Source organism: Siphateles boraxobius, unplaced genomic scaffold (assembly GCF_051911475.1).
Source record: "Siphateles boraxobius isolate OS27281-9 unplaced genomic scaffold, OSU_SipBor_1 41, whole genome shotgun sequence".
NCBI lineage: Eukaryota > Metazoa > Chordata > Actinopteri > Cypriniformes > Leuciscidae > Siphateles > Siphateles boraxobius.
The window spans coordinates 36,379,674-36,396,917 of record NW_027509042.1 but is presented as its reverse complement, the minus strand read 5'-3'; the positions used below and the strand labels follow the sequence as shown (position 1 = coordinate 36,396,917).

Sequence of the window (17,244 nt, the reverse complement as noted above, 5' to 3'; positions counted from 1 at the left end):
TCATACCAGATCAAACTGCTTTATTTGTGGAGAAGACCTCTGCCAATACCAATGAGCCTAAATGTGTCGATCATGGGCAAGTCCACCCATAGCTTTGATTCATTTTTGGGACTTATTTTGTGATGAAAGTTCACGTGGAGGTTTATCCTTCAGTTGTTTCCTTTTATAATAGACTTGTTACACATCACAACACATTTATTACAGTATTATAAACCGCTCCAACTGCCATTCTTATATTCGTCAGAAGTAGAATAGAATGTATTGAGATAAACACAATTAGAAAACTGTAAAACCATTTAACGTTAACATAACATAAAGTACGAGATTTTTCCAGTCAGAAGTTCCACTGCAATTAATAATCTTATTGCTTCGGTTTTCAAACACAAGAGGTAAACAAAGCCATAACAATGTTGACAAGGTCTTATCTATAAAGAATATTAAAACAGATACACATCCATTGTGCTCTTTTCAGTCTTTGATGGTTTCCCCCCCACTTTTACCCACCTTACCCATCGCAATCCTCAAGTCATTCAGGTCAGGAAAATATTTGAACATTTCAACTAAGCTTAAACTGTTAAATGGAGAACAGCAGGAAACAATCATTGACAAAACATCATATATAAAGTCAGTTAAGTATTGGGAGACAAATGTGAAATACTGTGTGAAAGCCTTACTCTTCCACAGTGGCTAAGAAAAGCTTTAAAAGCTTTCCAAACTACAATGTTTGGTATTTTACATTTGGCTCCTTATATTTAAGGCTTAATCTTTGACGTGAGATAATCTGGCTTGATCATGCAATAGATAAAAAAAAAAAAAAAAACCTGAGTCGGTTCATCAAAAAATGTCACATTTCCATAAATGCACAGTGCCCATTTCTTTAAGTCTAAAGACCACAGTAACTAATCTCTCAATGTGTTATTGTGAACCACAATAACCAATCCACTGATTAAAAAAACCAAACGACTAACTCAGGTTATAGCCATTGGCTTCTTTAAAAACATTAGTTACCATGGATTATCAATGAATACTGACACTGCATTCTGATAATTATATAGATATTCTATTTTAAGATATACATAATATAGGCAAGCCCTCAACACATGTTTGGCTAACAGGCTAATATAAAAGGTATATCATGAATTGTTGTTAAACAGTGTTGAATATTGTTATATTCTCTATAATTAGATGTTGAATGAATTCTACTTTCATGCTGTTTGCGGTAAAAACATGCCAGATTGTGCAGAGGATTAGCATTAATCTAATATTTTATCCAAATATAAATTGCTAAAAGTATAGATTGCAATTTCAGAGGAGGTAAATGGGCAAAATGTGTAGATATAGAAGTCAAGTTCATTTAAAACTCAAGCCCGTGAACCTCTCCGAATTCATTTTTCTCAGTTTGGGAGGCAGATGTCCATCCATTCGTCCTCCGATTCCGATTCCACCCACCCCCCCTCCAGCCAACCTTTGCAGTTTCGGTGGCAGATCTGTCACTGATTGGCTAATGTGTTCAGTCCCGCCCACCAAGCCCAGCTTGGGAGCCAGTCTGTCCTCCATGGCACTGATTGGCTGAAGCCTCTCTTCTGCCACACCCGGAGCTGAGCTGATTCGCTGGAGTTTGACGGGCAGGTCACCCAGGTTATAGGTGATCTCCGAGCTCATGCGCAGAAGCTTGCGGGGCATGCCGTCCCGGATGGGGGGGTCCCGTCCTGTAAGCTTTTGAAATTTGGCAGGCATTTTGCTGGTGGGCATAGGGGTTGCTATATTGATAGAGCCCGTTTCTGCATCGCTCTGAAGATCCAGACCTTCAAGAGTGCTGCTGCCCTCCGTCCCCCCACCTGCGCTGTGGCATAAAGAGGGGGCCGTCAGAGGCGAGGACAGGAGCAAACTCTCCTCCTGTTCTTTAACACTGTGCGGAGGTGTGGGGACCTCAAAAGTGCCGTGAAACTGCGAGTAGTCGACCTTGAAGAAACCCTCCTCCAGAGAAATTACCGGGAAGAAACGGTGACCCCACAGAACCTCGTCCTCCGTGTACGAAGTGCGAGCCTGGCATGTCATACCTAAGATAATAGAAAGAAACAAACTAATTTAATGTATGAAACAATGTCATGTCACCTTTATTTATAAAGCGCTTTATACAATACAGATTGTTTCAGAGCAGCTTCACAGTAATAAACAGGGAAACTGAACGGAATCAATGATGAGGCAAATTCAATTTCTGCTGTAAAGCAGCTCTAAAAATACCAGTGCCATTATTCAGCTCAAGTCAGTTCAGTGTGCGTTCAGTTTAGTTCAATTACTGTGAAAAGTTCATCAGTTCAATTCAGCTATAAGCAAAAAGACAATAATGTCGTTATTCGGCTGGAGTGTTGATTCAGTTCAGTGTCGCAGAATTTGTCAACTATGAGACAAATTAGATTTAGCTATAAAGTAGGTCTAGAGTAGGTCATCATCATCCAGCTTTTTGGTTTGTTCTCATCAGATAATGCCAGTGTAGTCGAATTGATAATATTACTTAATATTAAGTGTCTTTTAGGGTTGGTTCACACTTTGCAGGTTTGATTTGATTAAAACAAACTCTGGTGAGATTGCTCTGTTAGTGCGGTTCATTTGATCAACTGATTCATCCGGACCCTGGTGCGCACCGAACAAGTGGACCAAGACCCCTTGAAAAGATGGGTCTCGGTCAGCTTCCAAAAGAATTCTGGTGTGGTTCGACTGAAATATGAACGTTCCACAGACCAAAGACATCTAAACAAACTAAAAACATCCTAAAAAGGACAGAATGCTGAAGCATACCTTGTTTGTTTTCTTGTCATAGAAGCTACGTTGCCCATTACAGTTCGGTACAGCAGCAGATGTTTGTTTGTGTGTAATGGAGAAATTCCTGCTGCTGTTTTGACTCCTTTACACATTTTATAAACTCTTCAAGAGTTCTCAGCTGGACAAAATACCATCATATGTTCATAAGTGACCCCCCCCCCCCCCAAACCTCAACTATAAGCAAGCCAAGGTGCGAACAAAGGTGATGGAACAGCTTATTTATAAAATCTACATCAAGCTTTGTGCAACAACAAATATGTACTGTGCGACAATGGTTGGGTGACTAAAACTAATGCATTACTGACAGGGTGTGCGTACATACACACACACACACACAAACACAAGCACATTTACTGTTGAGCAACACCCATGGGAACGTCTGTTCACGGTCCATTTGGTTGCATGAAAACAAGATCTGTGGGAAATTCATTAGATCTGTGTATCACTCACATCAGCGAACATCCCTCCTTAATTAAAGCGTGCAAAGCCTTCACTATAAAGAGCTCATTTTTATGAACCCTCTAACAAGCAAAGGGATTTGCAACATGGCGTTCTACATCAGTCAATAGCAAGGAATCTAAGATAAGACAATTGCCGACTGAAAAACAACACCGCGCTTGACGTAGAGTACACTTGATCACACAAGAAAGGTGCGCTTTTCTTCCGTCTGCGATTGTAAACCAGCATCCGTATCTCATTGTAGCAGTGCGGTTCTTTGTCAGAGAGGAGTGGAGATAATGTGAGGATCTAGACAGGGATTTGAGCATCTGGATAAAGGTGTTTAGAAAGCGCCAGGACTGCTGTGCTGTTCTCCTGACAGAAGGAAGCAGACGCAGACTAAAAAGAGAAGGTTGCCGAGTGCACATTATAAACATCAGACCTAAATATAAAAAAGCCAGCAAGACAAAACATACATTATACATTTTTGAAAGTCAAGATCATTCTTTTTTTTCTCACGTAATGCCGCCTACGACTATCACACACCTACACACTCTCACACACACAAACACAGGCACGGTTATCCTCCGTTACTACAAAAAAAATCCCTGCTTTCTGAGCTGACAAATCCTGGGCTTAGCAGTATAACATAATATTATTCATCTTATGAAATATTTAACAGGCTTTCTGCTGTTTGCTGGGAGAGGGGAAGGTAAGGTCTCAGTCAAAGTTGAAATCAGGTCTGGCTCCCGATGATTTCGGCTTACATAATCATGCCATATTCTTCCATTATGACAAATTTCATTTCTGCATTTGGAAGGACCGTTCGCGCACATTAGCTTCCACCAGGAAAAAAAAATGGTACCGCTACACTCCAAAATCTGACAGTTATGAGAACAATTTATATTTCCAAGAGGGATAATCTGTTTCTATGGTGACCGTCATCAAGTGTTCGGTTCCACTGCCACAGAGGTGCACTGCCTGACCTGTTTCTGTCTTTCTGTCTTTCTCTCGCTCACTCTCCTTGGTTTCCCCTATACTCGCTCCACATTCCCTCCTGTCCATTTTAGTGTCTCTTCCTAACACACCTATAGCATTAACCATCATTATCACCACGACTCTTTCTCGGTCCCTATCTCACACTCTCCCTTTCACTCCTGTTGTCTGTCCCTGTGCTGTGAGATAACAGTAAACTCTACTATCTGGCTGTTCTGAACGGTAATTGGCCATGCAGCTGTGCCCAATTCTCCCCTGTATCTCACCGACACACAGTGTGTGGTCCTTGGGGGATGAAGCAGTGCTTCTCTTTTGATTTGCTGAGGCCCTTTGGGGCGGTTGCACCGAGCTGCCCCGTTTACTTGCACTGCTGAATGCACAAGAAATAAAACTTTCTGAAATTCTGAAACCACAGGCCAGGAACTAAAAATAAAAAGTCAATAAATAATGCCAATACTTTTTTTCTTCCAAGCCTAAATGGTTAATGTTTCATGCCACTCAATATTTACTAAGATAATGTAAAGTGAGACACTGAGATACTTTTATAGTGTGAATTCAGTTTTATTTTCATATTTATGTGAATCATATTTATTATATATATATTTTTACAAGTTTTAGTAATTTTGTTTTTGTCATTTTAGCTTTAATATATTTTTATATTTAAATATTTAATTTTATATAGTGTTATTTTATGTCTTTATAGTTTATATACATTTATTTTTGTTTTATTTATTTTTAATACCTCAAGTTAAATAAATTACAATGAGAAATGTTTCCTTAACAACTAGCTGAAATTAAAGAGGTTTCATTTTTTTAATGGTTTTAGTTTCAGTTAACTATAATAACCATGTCAGCCATATCAGGGATCTGATAAAACGTAACAAAAATAGCACTGTTATATCACACAATCATTCGAAATAATCACTCTTCAACGTTTCAAAGGGACACGTTTCAGAAGCTTTATCTTATTTACAGTGTGTTTAAATGTTCAAATTGTTATGTCAGGCTTTCAGATAATTGGATTGATTGCATTTAATTGAAATGGTTTTGACACCATCATTGTAGCGTCAGGCATATCTGTGTCATGTTTTTCTGTCAAAACAATCAAGAATCATATTACATTTTTAGTGTTGATATGTTACGAAACTAGTTTAAGAAAAAGCCATGAAGTTTGAAATTGAAAATCAGAAAAAGAACACTTTAAGATGTGAGTGCAAGCTCTCCACACAGCAAAAATCATTTCTTTGTTTTGTTTTTCATCAGAAATAACTAATATTCCAAGAACAAGATATATTTATTTGAGAAGTAAAACTTACATAAAACTTCAGGGAATGTATTTTGAATGTGTTATCTAGACACATATTTGAAATAACCTCGGAAATCTTCCTCTGAGGTTTTGACCTGAGACTTTTTTCCTTTGTTTTCCCTTACGAAACAAAAGTATATTGCAGTATATTGGAAAATATCATGTGATATATTAGGCAATATATTTCCATATATGGGATTTAATATTTATATTTTCAAATATATTGCAATATATGCATAGACCATATATGTGTATATATATATTGATACATATAAAACAAATATATTGCAATCAAGACCAAAAAAGTCACTATATTTTTACATATAATAGTTTGTCTTTATATGCTTTAATATACTGCAATATATGTGCTATACAGGTCCTTCTCAAAAAATTAGCATATTGTGATAAAGTTCATTATTTTCCATAATGTAATGATAAAAATTTTAGATTCATTGCACACCAACTGAAATATTTCAGGTCTTTTATTGTTTTAATACTGATGATTTTGGCATACATCTCATGAAAACCCAAAATTCCTATCTCAAAAAATTAGCATATCATGAAAAGGGTCTCTAAACGAGCTATTAACCTAATCATCTGAATCAACTAATTAACTCTAAACACCTGCAAAAGATTCCTGAGGCTTTTAAAAACTCCCAGCCTGTTTCATTACTCAAAACCGCAATCATGGGTAAGACTGCCGACCTGACTGCTGTCCAGAAGGCCATCATTGACACCCTCAAGCAAGAGGGTAAGACACAGAAAGAAATTTCTGAACAAATAGGCTGTTCCCAGAGTGCTGTATCAAGGCACCTCAGTGGGAAGTCTGTGGGAAGGAAAAAGTGCGGCAAAAAACGCTGCACAACGAGAAGAGGTGACCGGACCCTGAGGAACATTGTGGAGAAGGACCGATTCCAGACCTTGAAATAGGCTGCTCCCAGAGTGCTGTATCAAAGCACCTCAGTGGGAAGTCTGTGGGAAGGAAAAAGTGTGGCAAAAAACGCTGCACAACGAGAAGAGGTGACCGGACCCTGAGGAAGATTGTGGAGAAGGACCGATTCCAGACCTTGGGGGACCTGCGGAAGCAGTGGACTGAGTCTGGAGTAGAAACATCCAGAGTCACCGTGCACAGGCGTGTGCAGGAAATGGGCTACAGGTGCCGCATTCCCCAGGTCAAGCCACTTTTGAACCAGAAACAGCGGCAGAAGCGCCTGACCTGGGCTACAGAGAAGCAGCACTGGACTGTTGCTCAGTGGTCCAAAGTACTTTTTTCGGATGAAAGCAAATTTTGGATGTCATTCGGAAATCAAGGTGCCAGAGTCTAGAGGAAGACTGGGGAGAAGAAAATGCCAAAATGCCTGAAGTCCAGTGTCAAGTACCCACAGTCAGTGATGGTCTGGGGTGCCATGTCAGCCGCTGGTGTTGGTCCACTGTGTTTTATCAAGGGCAGGGTCAATGCAGCTAGCTATCAGGAGATTTTGGGGCACTTCATGCTTCCATCTGCTGAAAAGCTTTATGGAGATGAAGATTTCATTTTTCAGCACGACCTGGCACTTGCTCACAGTGCCAAAACCACTGGTAAATGGTTTACTGACCATGGTATTACTGTGCTCAATTGGCCTGCCAATTCTCCTGACCTGAACCCCATAGAGAATCTGTGGGATATTGTGAAGAGAAAGTTGAGAGACGCAAGACCCAACACTCTGGATGAGCTTAAAGCTACAATATGTAAGAATTTTGCATTACAATATCCCATAATCTCAAGGCCAGTGTTATATATTTTGTTAAGTTGATTACTTACAATATCCCAAATGTTTCCAACTATTTTTAAATCATGAGAAAATTGCGATTTTAACCAAGGAAACGGGGCATTACAGCAGGGGGGAGCTGGGAGTCGCCAGTCAATTGCGCCATATCCGAGTTACCCTCGGTTTCCGCTCGTACTGCGTGGAGTCCTTGACAAATGCGGAAGTTGTAGTTGTAGCGTCTATCAAGCTACAAACGTTAGCTTGTTTCGTGCAGTTGTTATGGAACACAGTTATTCTTTACCGATTGCAGCTGGTTCTGTCGACAAAGCATGCTTAATTTTATATTTTCAAAATGTAGCATTCGTTAATAGTTATGTTTATGTAAGGGAAGTATTATTGCTTTAGATTTGGGTCTAGTTTATTGACATTGTTTATCACGTCTGATGTTTATTGCCATGTAAATAAATATAGCATGTGTTATACATAAAGATTAATCAGTATTTTGGCAAATGATGTGGGTATGTTCGAATGTACTTTTACAACAATTGTTTAGAACACGTAACTGCACAGCGTTATCACAATAATGAATTCGACATACAGTAACATCTATGATAACCAATTTAGTATTAAACATTACTTTTCTTGCGGTTAATTCATTTTAATGAAATAAAAGTTCAAGAGTCATGAAGGAAGAAGACAGGGGTCTGCGTGACTGGGACTCGTACTTTATTAAAATAAAACAAAACAAACAAAAGTCGCACACAACGCGCATTCACCGTGGCAACCGCGACGGCACAAAACAGTTCAAAAATGAGAGCTTGGATCCACCGGTTTTCTTTCTCTGCGTCAAATTTTCTCTCCAGTCTCTCTCTCTCGTTCCAGCGCGCGGCTTATAAGCGTTCTCTCCACGCCGATCACTGCAATAAGACACAGGTGTTCGTCATTTGCACCTGACCTACTTCCCGCTCGTCTCTTCTCTCTCCCATTACAGACCGCGCTGAACCACGCCACCCTCGCCACAAAAAGCATTTCATTATAAAAAAAAAATTAACCTCATCCATGAATATGATTTTTCGATTCCCGTCTGACTGATTTACATCCACGGTGGAGTTTAAAACGACAGTTCCCATCATTCCACGCTCCTTCACATCGTCATCAAGCTACGCCGTTGTTGTTGTTGTTTGGAATGTAGCGCCCTCTAGCGGCAAACAACTCTTGCATATTGTACCTTTAAGGCCGCTATCGAAGCATCCTGGGCCTCCATAACACCTCAGCAGTGCCACAGGCTGATTGCCTCCATGCCACGCCGCATTGAAGCAGTCATTTCTGCAAAAGGATTCCCGACCAAGTATTGAGGGCATAACTGAACATAATTATTTGAAGGTTGACTTTTTTTGTATTAAAAACACTTCTTTTATTGGTCGGATGAAATATGCTAATTTTTTGAGATAGGAATTTTGGGTTTTCATGAGCTGTATGCCAAAATCATCACTATTAAAACAATAAAAGACCTGAAATATTTCAGTTGGTGTGCAATGAATCTAAAATATATGAAAGTTTAATTTGTATCATTAAATTATGGAAAATAATGAACTTTATCACAATATGCTAATTTTTTGAGAAGGACCTGTATATATATATATATATATATATATATATATATATATATATATATATATATATATATATATACTGTAGTTTTACGGAATTTCACTGTTTCATTTTTCAGATTTTTCATTTATATTTATATAATATTACATATTAATTAATAGCCTAGCATTTATCCCTTACGGAACAAAAATATATGGGAATATACTGCAAAATATAATGCGATATATAACATAATACATCTCCATATATTGGAAACAAGTGCTTATATTTTCAATATACTGAAATATATGCATTGATCGTGTATGGCTATGTATTAATACATATACAATATTTATTAATGAAAACAAAAATAGTATTACATGTAATATTCACAGTTTTATCCTTTATTGCACATACATGTTCCCATATACATGTTAATGTATATTCACATTCATGAAATGAGTTACAACATATTTCTAGTTCCCAGCATGCTTTGCTTCTGACTTTGCTAGATTAATGTTAGTTCACGTCATTTTTTTTTTACTCGCGAAGAGTTTTTGCGTAGTATCAGAAATATTTTTGCTATATTTAAAAGTGCCTTTTTTCTTTTTCTTTTGCAGTATAATGTGAAAAGCTGTAAATAATTTGACAGATGTGAATGCTGGCACAGCTGTCATGTTTATCTCCGAGGGCAAAGGATGGCTTTGAGCTGTTCCTCTGAGACTCCTTGGCCTTGAAGTCACTGCCTCTCTGCCTGAAGGAAATTAATTTATTAATGTCTACATCTTTCCTCCTGCCAGATTGTGAGAGTCATATAGAGGAGACTGTGATTAGCTGTCACACTTGTTACTCCAGAGAATATTTCTCAGGGTAGCTTTATTAAAAGTCAATTTTCTGTATAGGCTACAAAAAAACTATTTCCACCGTTATTGTGGAGGAAGAAAGATACAGTTCATTGAACACCTTTAGTGAAAACATGCTCTAAAAGCAGTGCTGGGGTACAAAGAAATCTGAAAATATTGTAACTTCAGAGACAGTGACATCTTTGTACTTTTTTTACCACTAAAAGGTTCATAGTAGTTACTTCATGCTACATATTACTACTCTCCAGATAAAAGATTTAAAGTTTTTTTTTTAACTTCCTAATTTTGTTTCTGAAGCCTCCCACAACAGGTTTACATACATCCATGATCAAAAATTGTGGTTTAAAACAATGTAATGAAATACAATTATGATTTCAAAGAGTATCCTATTGTTTATTTTGTAAACTATATCTAAAGACACACAGAATACTCAAATGTAGCCTATATCTCAAACTGACTGTCATAATGCAAAATTGCTACAAATGTAATCAATGCAAGAACAAAATGTATGCGAATTAAATTGGATCATTGGGAGTATAGTCAAAAATGCAGGTTCAACTCACAGTACATGCAGTGATGGAGCTCATTTACTGTGAACGGAGCCGCTGTGAGACGCGAATCATAAGCTGCTTGCGTGAAGATGTATGATGAAACAATAGATGGCAGTAATGCAATTTTAGTTTGTGATCTAAAAAGATGATGACGCTATGCTGCTTTAATGCATTGCAGATTTGTCAACACGCAAAACGGAATGTAGTTTTTGGTCGCGCAACACTGCTACTTGCTGGAAAAAGTAGTTAGCTACTGGAAAAGCTACACTGGTTTAAAGTGGCCCTATTATGGTTTTCCAAATATTCCCTTTCATGCAGTGTGTAATATAGCTGTCTGTGAATGTAAAGAACAAAGTTGAAAGTCGAAAGAGCACGATAAATAAAGTTATTGTCTCCCGAAAGAAAGAGTCAACTCTGAAACGAGTCGTTGTAATTCGAATCCCACTGCGTTGCGGTTACGCGTCACTAGATAAGACATTAAGATGCTTATCAGACTGGGCCATATGACCAATGAGAGCAGAGCAGGCTCGCGGAAAGGAGGGATTTGGAGAGACTGATTCATCCGACGAGTCGTTTGAGAATCATTGAAAAATTCGGTGATGTGCAATGTATATTATTAGAAAATGAAAGGGTTTGTTTACCTTTGATGCATGTAAACCTATTGTAGGAGACCTCCAAAACAACATTAATAACCTTTAAAATAGGGGCACTTTAAATGCAACTGAGCTACTCTCAAGCAACTGAAAAATTTAGTTATGTTAGAAGCGTCACTCCTTGTAGTTAGCTACTCCCCAACACTGCACATTATTTCATTATCTTCATTCGAAGATTCAGTCTCTCTAAACCTCTCCTTTCCGAGAGCCTACTATTATGGCCCAGTCTGTTGTGATTCCTCTACCACGGTGTGTGTCTGAAACAAAACGTCTAATACCATATCTGGATTTCAGCTCTGGATGCTTCCTCAGCACTTGATACACAGTGACACGAACAATGGTATCGGTTTTCCATATCAATTCCAGTGCTAGTCCTCATCCTTTTGAAGTGCATGCGAAGTGGAATCGCAGCACTGAAAACAGCATCTTCTCGGCATGTCGACAACACAAACCAAACTCTTCCAAGCCTCAGCTACAACTACAGAGTTTAAGTTCGGGTCACACATTTTGCACATTTTTTCTGACAGTGTGGGGGAATTATCAGCTAAGTTTAGATGGTATAATTCATGAAACATCAAAAATATAAAACACACTTTACTCTTAATATAGACTATGTGATCTTTCCAATTCAATTTATCATCCAAAATAACATCTAAAAATGTTAGCGCATTAACTCTTTCAATATCAATTCCTTCAATTGCTATTTTTACATTTTCATTCTTTTTGCGATTACCAAAAATCATGTATTTTGTTTTCTCCCAATTTAAACACAATTTATTTTGGTCAAACCATTTCTTAATTTTTACCGTTTCTAAACTATACTTTGATTCTATAGTTGACCATTAACTTAAACCAGTGTATATTTATATTGGTCTTTTTTAATCCAAGAGCTATTACAAAAATGTGACAATATTCATATTTTAGTTTTGAAGATAGAAATCACCAAAACGATTCAAATTGAAGTATGCCTGGATTAGCTGTTTGAAGCCAAGAAACAAAAACAATTGCACTGAAAAAAATGTGTGTATGATTTACTTTTTACTCAGAAAAAACAACAGCAAGGTTTTTACAATGTAATTTACAGAGACTGTAGCCCTTGTGACAACTAGCCCTTGTATCCGCAATGTGAAATATGAGCTATTATATACAGAAAAGTGTCCAAACAAAGACTTCAATCGTGAAGATTTGAATGGAAGGACACATGAACACCCACACACACACATTTGTGCAATATTCCCACATGCACGTCATAAACCTAGACATAATTACAGGGCATAATTAAAAATGTGTAATGAATTATTTGATAAGTCGTAATTACCATTTGATTTGTGAGGCTGATAAAAACAAGTTTTGTCTCCATACTTCAAACAGCCGGTGTATGAAACAGACTTTACTGTATGGAGACGGCTTAAGAAGGGGCCGATTTAGTTGCTATGGAAACTGATTCACAATGGGGAGAACAGAGTGCTGACTAACTGTACAATTTTTTTTTTCCTTTTCTTTTCTTTTTTTTTTTACCCGCAAATCCCTTCACTTTCTGTAGGCGGAATTTTCAGATGTGCCATCAATGAGGAGGACCGGACAGAATGATTGTGTTTTTTTAATTATTTTAATTAAATGAGACTATGGAAGCATATGATTAAGTGTGTACATACAGTGTGTTTGCTGCAGAGATTTTCTGTTGTTGCTTGTGCGAATGCTGTTTCTTACTGTAAGTGCGTGCTGTCTCGTATATGTATGGATTGATGTGCTGCAGGGTGAGAAAGTAAAGGTGAGCTGTAATTTGATTGACAGGTGGCTTAATCTCTAAGCATGCCAGACTACAGAACCATGAGGCAGAGAGCAAAACGAAAGAATAACTTTGTGTATCATCTCTTATATAACACATCTCTCTCTCTCTCTTTCCAGCTTTACTGCAGTAGACACCAACATTCATTTTTTTATATCATAAAAAGCCGATTTTCACCAGCAAACTTGCTTCTGCAGACTGTCTCACACACACACACACACACACTGAACCACACCACCCAAACACCATCACCCTGCACAAATATTCTATTAATATACAAAAAAAAAAATGACTCCGCATTAAAAGAAACTTGATTTAGCATTCTGTTCATTGCATTGGTTTGTAAATAGTGTGCATGATTCAATCAAAAGAAACATGAGCTTAATATTTTTGAAAATATATAAGCAGTATGGTGGAAATGTACTTTGAACCACACAGTGTATAATGTGAATCAAATTTCAGCATTCATACTGTTGTTTGCAACAAAAAAAATATTTCTTAAAAAAAAAAAAGAAAATCATATTTTCTGCTTCATGCATGTTGCGATTAAAACTCACCGGTGGTCTCCACGATTCCCTCTAGGATAACCACAATCTCAAATTGCTCTGTTTGCATGGACCTGAGCGAAAGGTCGTAGAATGGGCTCTTGGAGTCGATCACATGGCAGATTGTCAGAGGAGACACCAAGAAAAGCTGGTCGGCTCCGGTACTGAAACCAACGTCCAGCTCCAGTTGATCCAGAGGCAAAAACTCTCCTTCAGGAGTCTGACGGGACTAAGGGGAAAGGTACAAAAAATAACTACTTAGGATAAAACAAGAAGATGATGTAGTGTGTGAGAGTGAGTGAGTGAGTGAGGGAGAGAATGACTGGGTTTAATGAATATACACTCTAAAAAATAAAGCTTTTTTATTGGCATCTACGGTACCATGAAGAGCCTTAACATCCATGGAACCTTTCCATTGCACAAAAAGCTATTTATAGTGGAAAAGGCTTCATTAGATTAATTCAATATTCTTCACACCAACAAGAAAAAATAACTGTTCTCTTAAGGGTTCTTCGGGGAACCAAATAATTATTTTTACCGCACTGCTGTGAAACCCCCCTATCTTAGAACCTTTATTTTTAAGAGTGCACAGTGATTCGAAAGGGAAAGTTGCATCTAGTCGCTTGGAGTGGATCAATACTTTGTCCTCTGTAGGTGGACATCAAATTACAGGTCTATCTCATTTGCCATGAGGTTAAAGAATGAACCTAAGCTTGAACACTTTAAATATTCAGTTATACTCATTTGTTCCATATCCAAGCGTAAAGCTTGATGTTTACTTAGTCTATTATCTCTAACACGGAAAGTCTAGTAATGTAGCCCACACATGTTCTATGGGACTTGGATTCATTTTCTCTCTCCTTTTAACTGGTTCCAGTCGTGTACTCACTTTGAGTAGTTTGCAGCGTATTTGCGCGGAGACCATATGGCTGTTCCGCAGGTTACCCACTCGGAACATCAGGGTCAGTTTGCCGTCACGCATGGAAATAACCGCGTGCTCGCTGAACATCAGCGTCTCTGCGCGTTTCTTCGGCTGGGACATCTTGATGAACATACAACCGATCAAAAAAGCGTCCACTATGGAGCCTAGGATAGACTGGAAGAGGAAGAGAATGATGCCTTCCGGGCACTTGTCGGTAATGTAGCGGTAACCGTACCCGATAGTGGCCTCAGTTTCGATGAAGAACAGAAAAGCGGAAGGAAAGTTGTACACATTGGCAACGCATGGTGTGTACTTGTCATCGTGGGCCTGGTTCAGGTCTCCACGTATAAAGGCAATGACCCACCACATAGAAGCCATGAAGAGCCACGCCACCGTGTAGGTAAGAATGAAGATGAATAGATTCCAACGCCATTTGAGGTCAACGAGTGTGGTGAACAGGTCCGACAGGTACCGGCTGGTTTCTCCTCCCAGGTTCCCGTGCTGGACGTTACACCGGCCGTTCTTGTCCACAAAGCGCTGACGTTTCCGTTTCTTCTCGGGGGCCTGGTTGAACCCTCCGCCGCTGGACGAGGTGGTCACCACTTGATAATCATCCCCAAATTTTTTCCGCAACGCTGACATCCTTAACGCTTATTATAGTTGTCCCAGATATGCGAGAAAGCTTTGCGTGCTTAATTGTTCCTGACAAAAATGCTTTCGGGTTTCTTTACACTTCAGATACACCAGTCTCCCACATTTCTGAGCAGATCATTAAAAAAAAAAAAAGTTATTTAAGGCTCACCGCAAGAGTTTGTCAATAACAGCGCGTTTGTCCAGGGATGGGGCGATGCATATCTTCTTGCCTTCTCCGAATCCGCATAACTAAAAATAACTCACTCAGCCGAGGCTGTATAATGTGGTGAAATACGGATGCGAGTAATTTGTAATCTCAGATTGGCTTGGCGCAGTCTAGCACTTCCTCATCCACCTTCATCCACTCCTCCTGTTTCGCCAGGTGTATCGCACAAATTTGACAAGATGGTAGTTGGTAGACGCCCCAAGGATCCTGTCCAAGTTTTAACTCACAACCTCTGCTGTGTTCCTCTCAGCTGACAAGCGTTGAAATCGGATTCTGTTCGTCCTCTCACTGTTCTCGGTTCCTGCGCACTGCGCGTCTCCTGCTCTCCAACTCCATTTCAGCCCCGACAAATAAGAGAAACTTCTCTGAGAGGGTGGTGGAGATGGGAGGAGAGGGAGGGATGAACACGTGTTCTTGAGTTGGATACATCTTTTTTTGCTGCACTTGTAACATGCTTCTCTGAACAGTGCTTGCTACATCGAAAATTCTTTTTTTTATGGAATATTGCCGTATTTATTATAAATAATTTATCCGTGCTCCTTATTATTGTTGTCATTATTATTATTATTATTTTATAAATTTATGCGCCTTCCTAATCTTTATTCATAGTAAATTCCCCTCCCACTTGGAGCGACATCTTTTCTCTTCTCTTGATGATGTGTTTACTGGCGTGAGGGCGGGACAACCTGTCACTCACATGACATCACAGCAATAGCAAACCACTTTTGTACTTCAACAAAATGTATATATATCACAGTATATATATATATATAAATAGTGCTCTCAATCGAATAAAAAAATTAACCAATTAAGCGCACATTTTTCTGTAATTAATTGCACCTAACATTAACGTTTTTAATCTATTTTCTCACATTAAATCTCCAAATGAATGTATAGAAACAACATAAAGACAGCATATTTTAAATGGCATCTTTTTAAGAAAAAAAGGCCAGTATCACCAATACCAAGACTGCTACTGATGTCTCTATGAAATTAATGTTTTTCTTAATTTTAGCCATCGTAGCCTTTCAGCTTTACAGTATAATTAAAAACTATACATTTTAACATGTATTTGGCTTTAGAAAATATACCAAATAATTTAAGTTAATTTAAGTTAACTTAAAACAATCTTCACATAAACCCATTATAATAAATGCCACATTTACCTGTGCCCTTCAATAGGCCTATATCAGGGCTCAATTTTTACTTGCCCTGTCAAAATGCACAAAAAGTTAGTTTTCTATAAGATTTTCAGGTAGGTCTTAAAAGTAGGAAATATACATCTATTTTGAGTAATAACATTATCAAACACTTCACAGTCTTCATTGCATAAATTATATATTAAATATAGATTATTCCTTATTAAAGCTACAAAAGTTATTCAGTCAAGAGCAGTGAGTGATTTTCTCTTTTTCTTTTGTTCTTTGATGATCCTTAATGACAAACAGCAGCAGGTTTATTAGGCTGCTGTCACTTTAAACCTGCCACACATTACGTGGATCTGACACACATCCCATTTTCTCACAACTCTTTACTTTCATTTAAGTCTTCATTTAACTAATTTAAGACTGTGCTTGCAGGGATACTCGACAAAATGGGCATTTTGGCATAAATGTGTGTTTTTGTCTGTCAGTGCACACGAGTTGAGACACAGGAGATTCACAGATGTGTGCCACTACCACACTGCGTTCTCTTTTCTGTCTTATTGCAGTTGAATGGTCTAAAAGCATTTGCATGAATAAGAGCATGATCATAATGTAATGCTAGGGTGATGGAAAAAACGAATGCGTTAATTGTTAAATATTGTTAACTAATTAATTGTTAACTAATTCATTTTGACAGCCCATATATATAATACTTATATATTCAGCGAGAGGAGTCTAAGCAATTTTGTCCTGAAATGATACTATCAGCTCATTCTAAACAAGAAAAAGCCAGAATAACACATTTACATAAGATTTGAAATGACGGAATTATCTCCGGGTTTGACATCGAAACGTAAACAGACCCTGAAAGCACCCTGAAAGTCATCAAATATTTTGCACCAACATACAATTCATCATAAAATAATTCATGTCCAGCCTTTAATATATTTGGCCCTTTATGTGTCAGAATGATGGATGAAGAAGATACAGGTGATGAATATACTGTCACATCAATG

The 17,244-nt window shown here is 38.1% G+C and overlaps 1 protein-coding gene across 1 annotated transcript; it reads right to left on the bottom strand.

Moving 5' to 3' along the window:
- kcnj3b (potassium inwardly rectifying channel subfamily J member 3b) lies at positions 1-15,450 on the bottom strand. The gene is made up of 3 exons (XM_077199293.1): positions 14,192-15,450; positions 13,315-13,531; positions 1-2,060 (listed from the first exon to the last, which is right to left on the bottom strand). Exons 1-3 carry the CDS (start codon positions 14,864-14,866, stop codon positions 1,351-1,353), a joined length of 1,602 nt encoding a protein of 533 aa, XP_077055408.1. The 5' UTR covers positions 14,867-15,450; the 3' UTR covers positions 1-1,350.
- Positions 15,451-17,244: the final 1,794 nt, after the last annotated feature.

Excerpts from the sequence above, each read along its gene's own strand:
- kcnj3b (XM_077199293.1), bottom strand. The coding sequence starts at position 14,866 with ATGTCAGCGTTGCGGAAAAAATTTGGGGATGATTATCAAGTGGTGACC. Across the intron at positions 13,532-14,191 it reads TACGCTGCAAACTACTCAAA|TCCCGTCAGACTCCTGAAGG; the intron begins GTGAGTACACGA and ends CTTTCCCCTTAG. Across the intron at positions 2,061-13,314 it reads GGGAATCGTGGAGACCACCG|GTATGACATGCCAGGCTCGC; the intron begins GTGAGTTTTAAT and ends CTATTATCTTAG.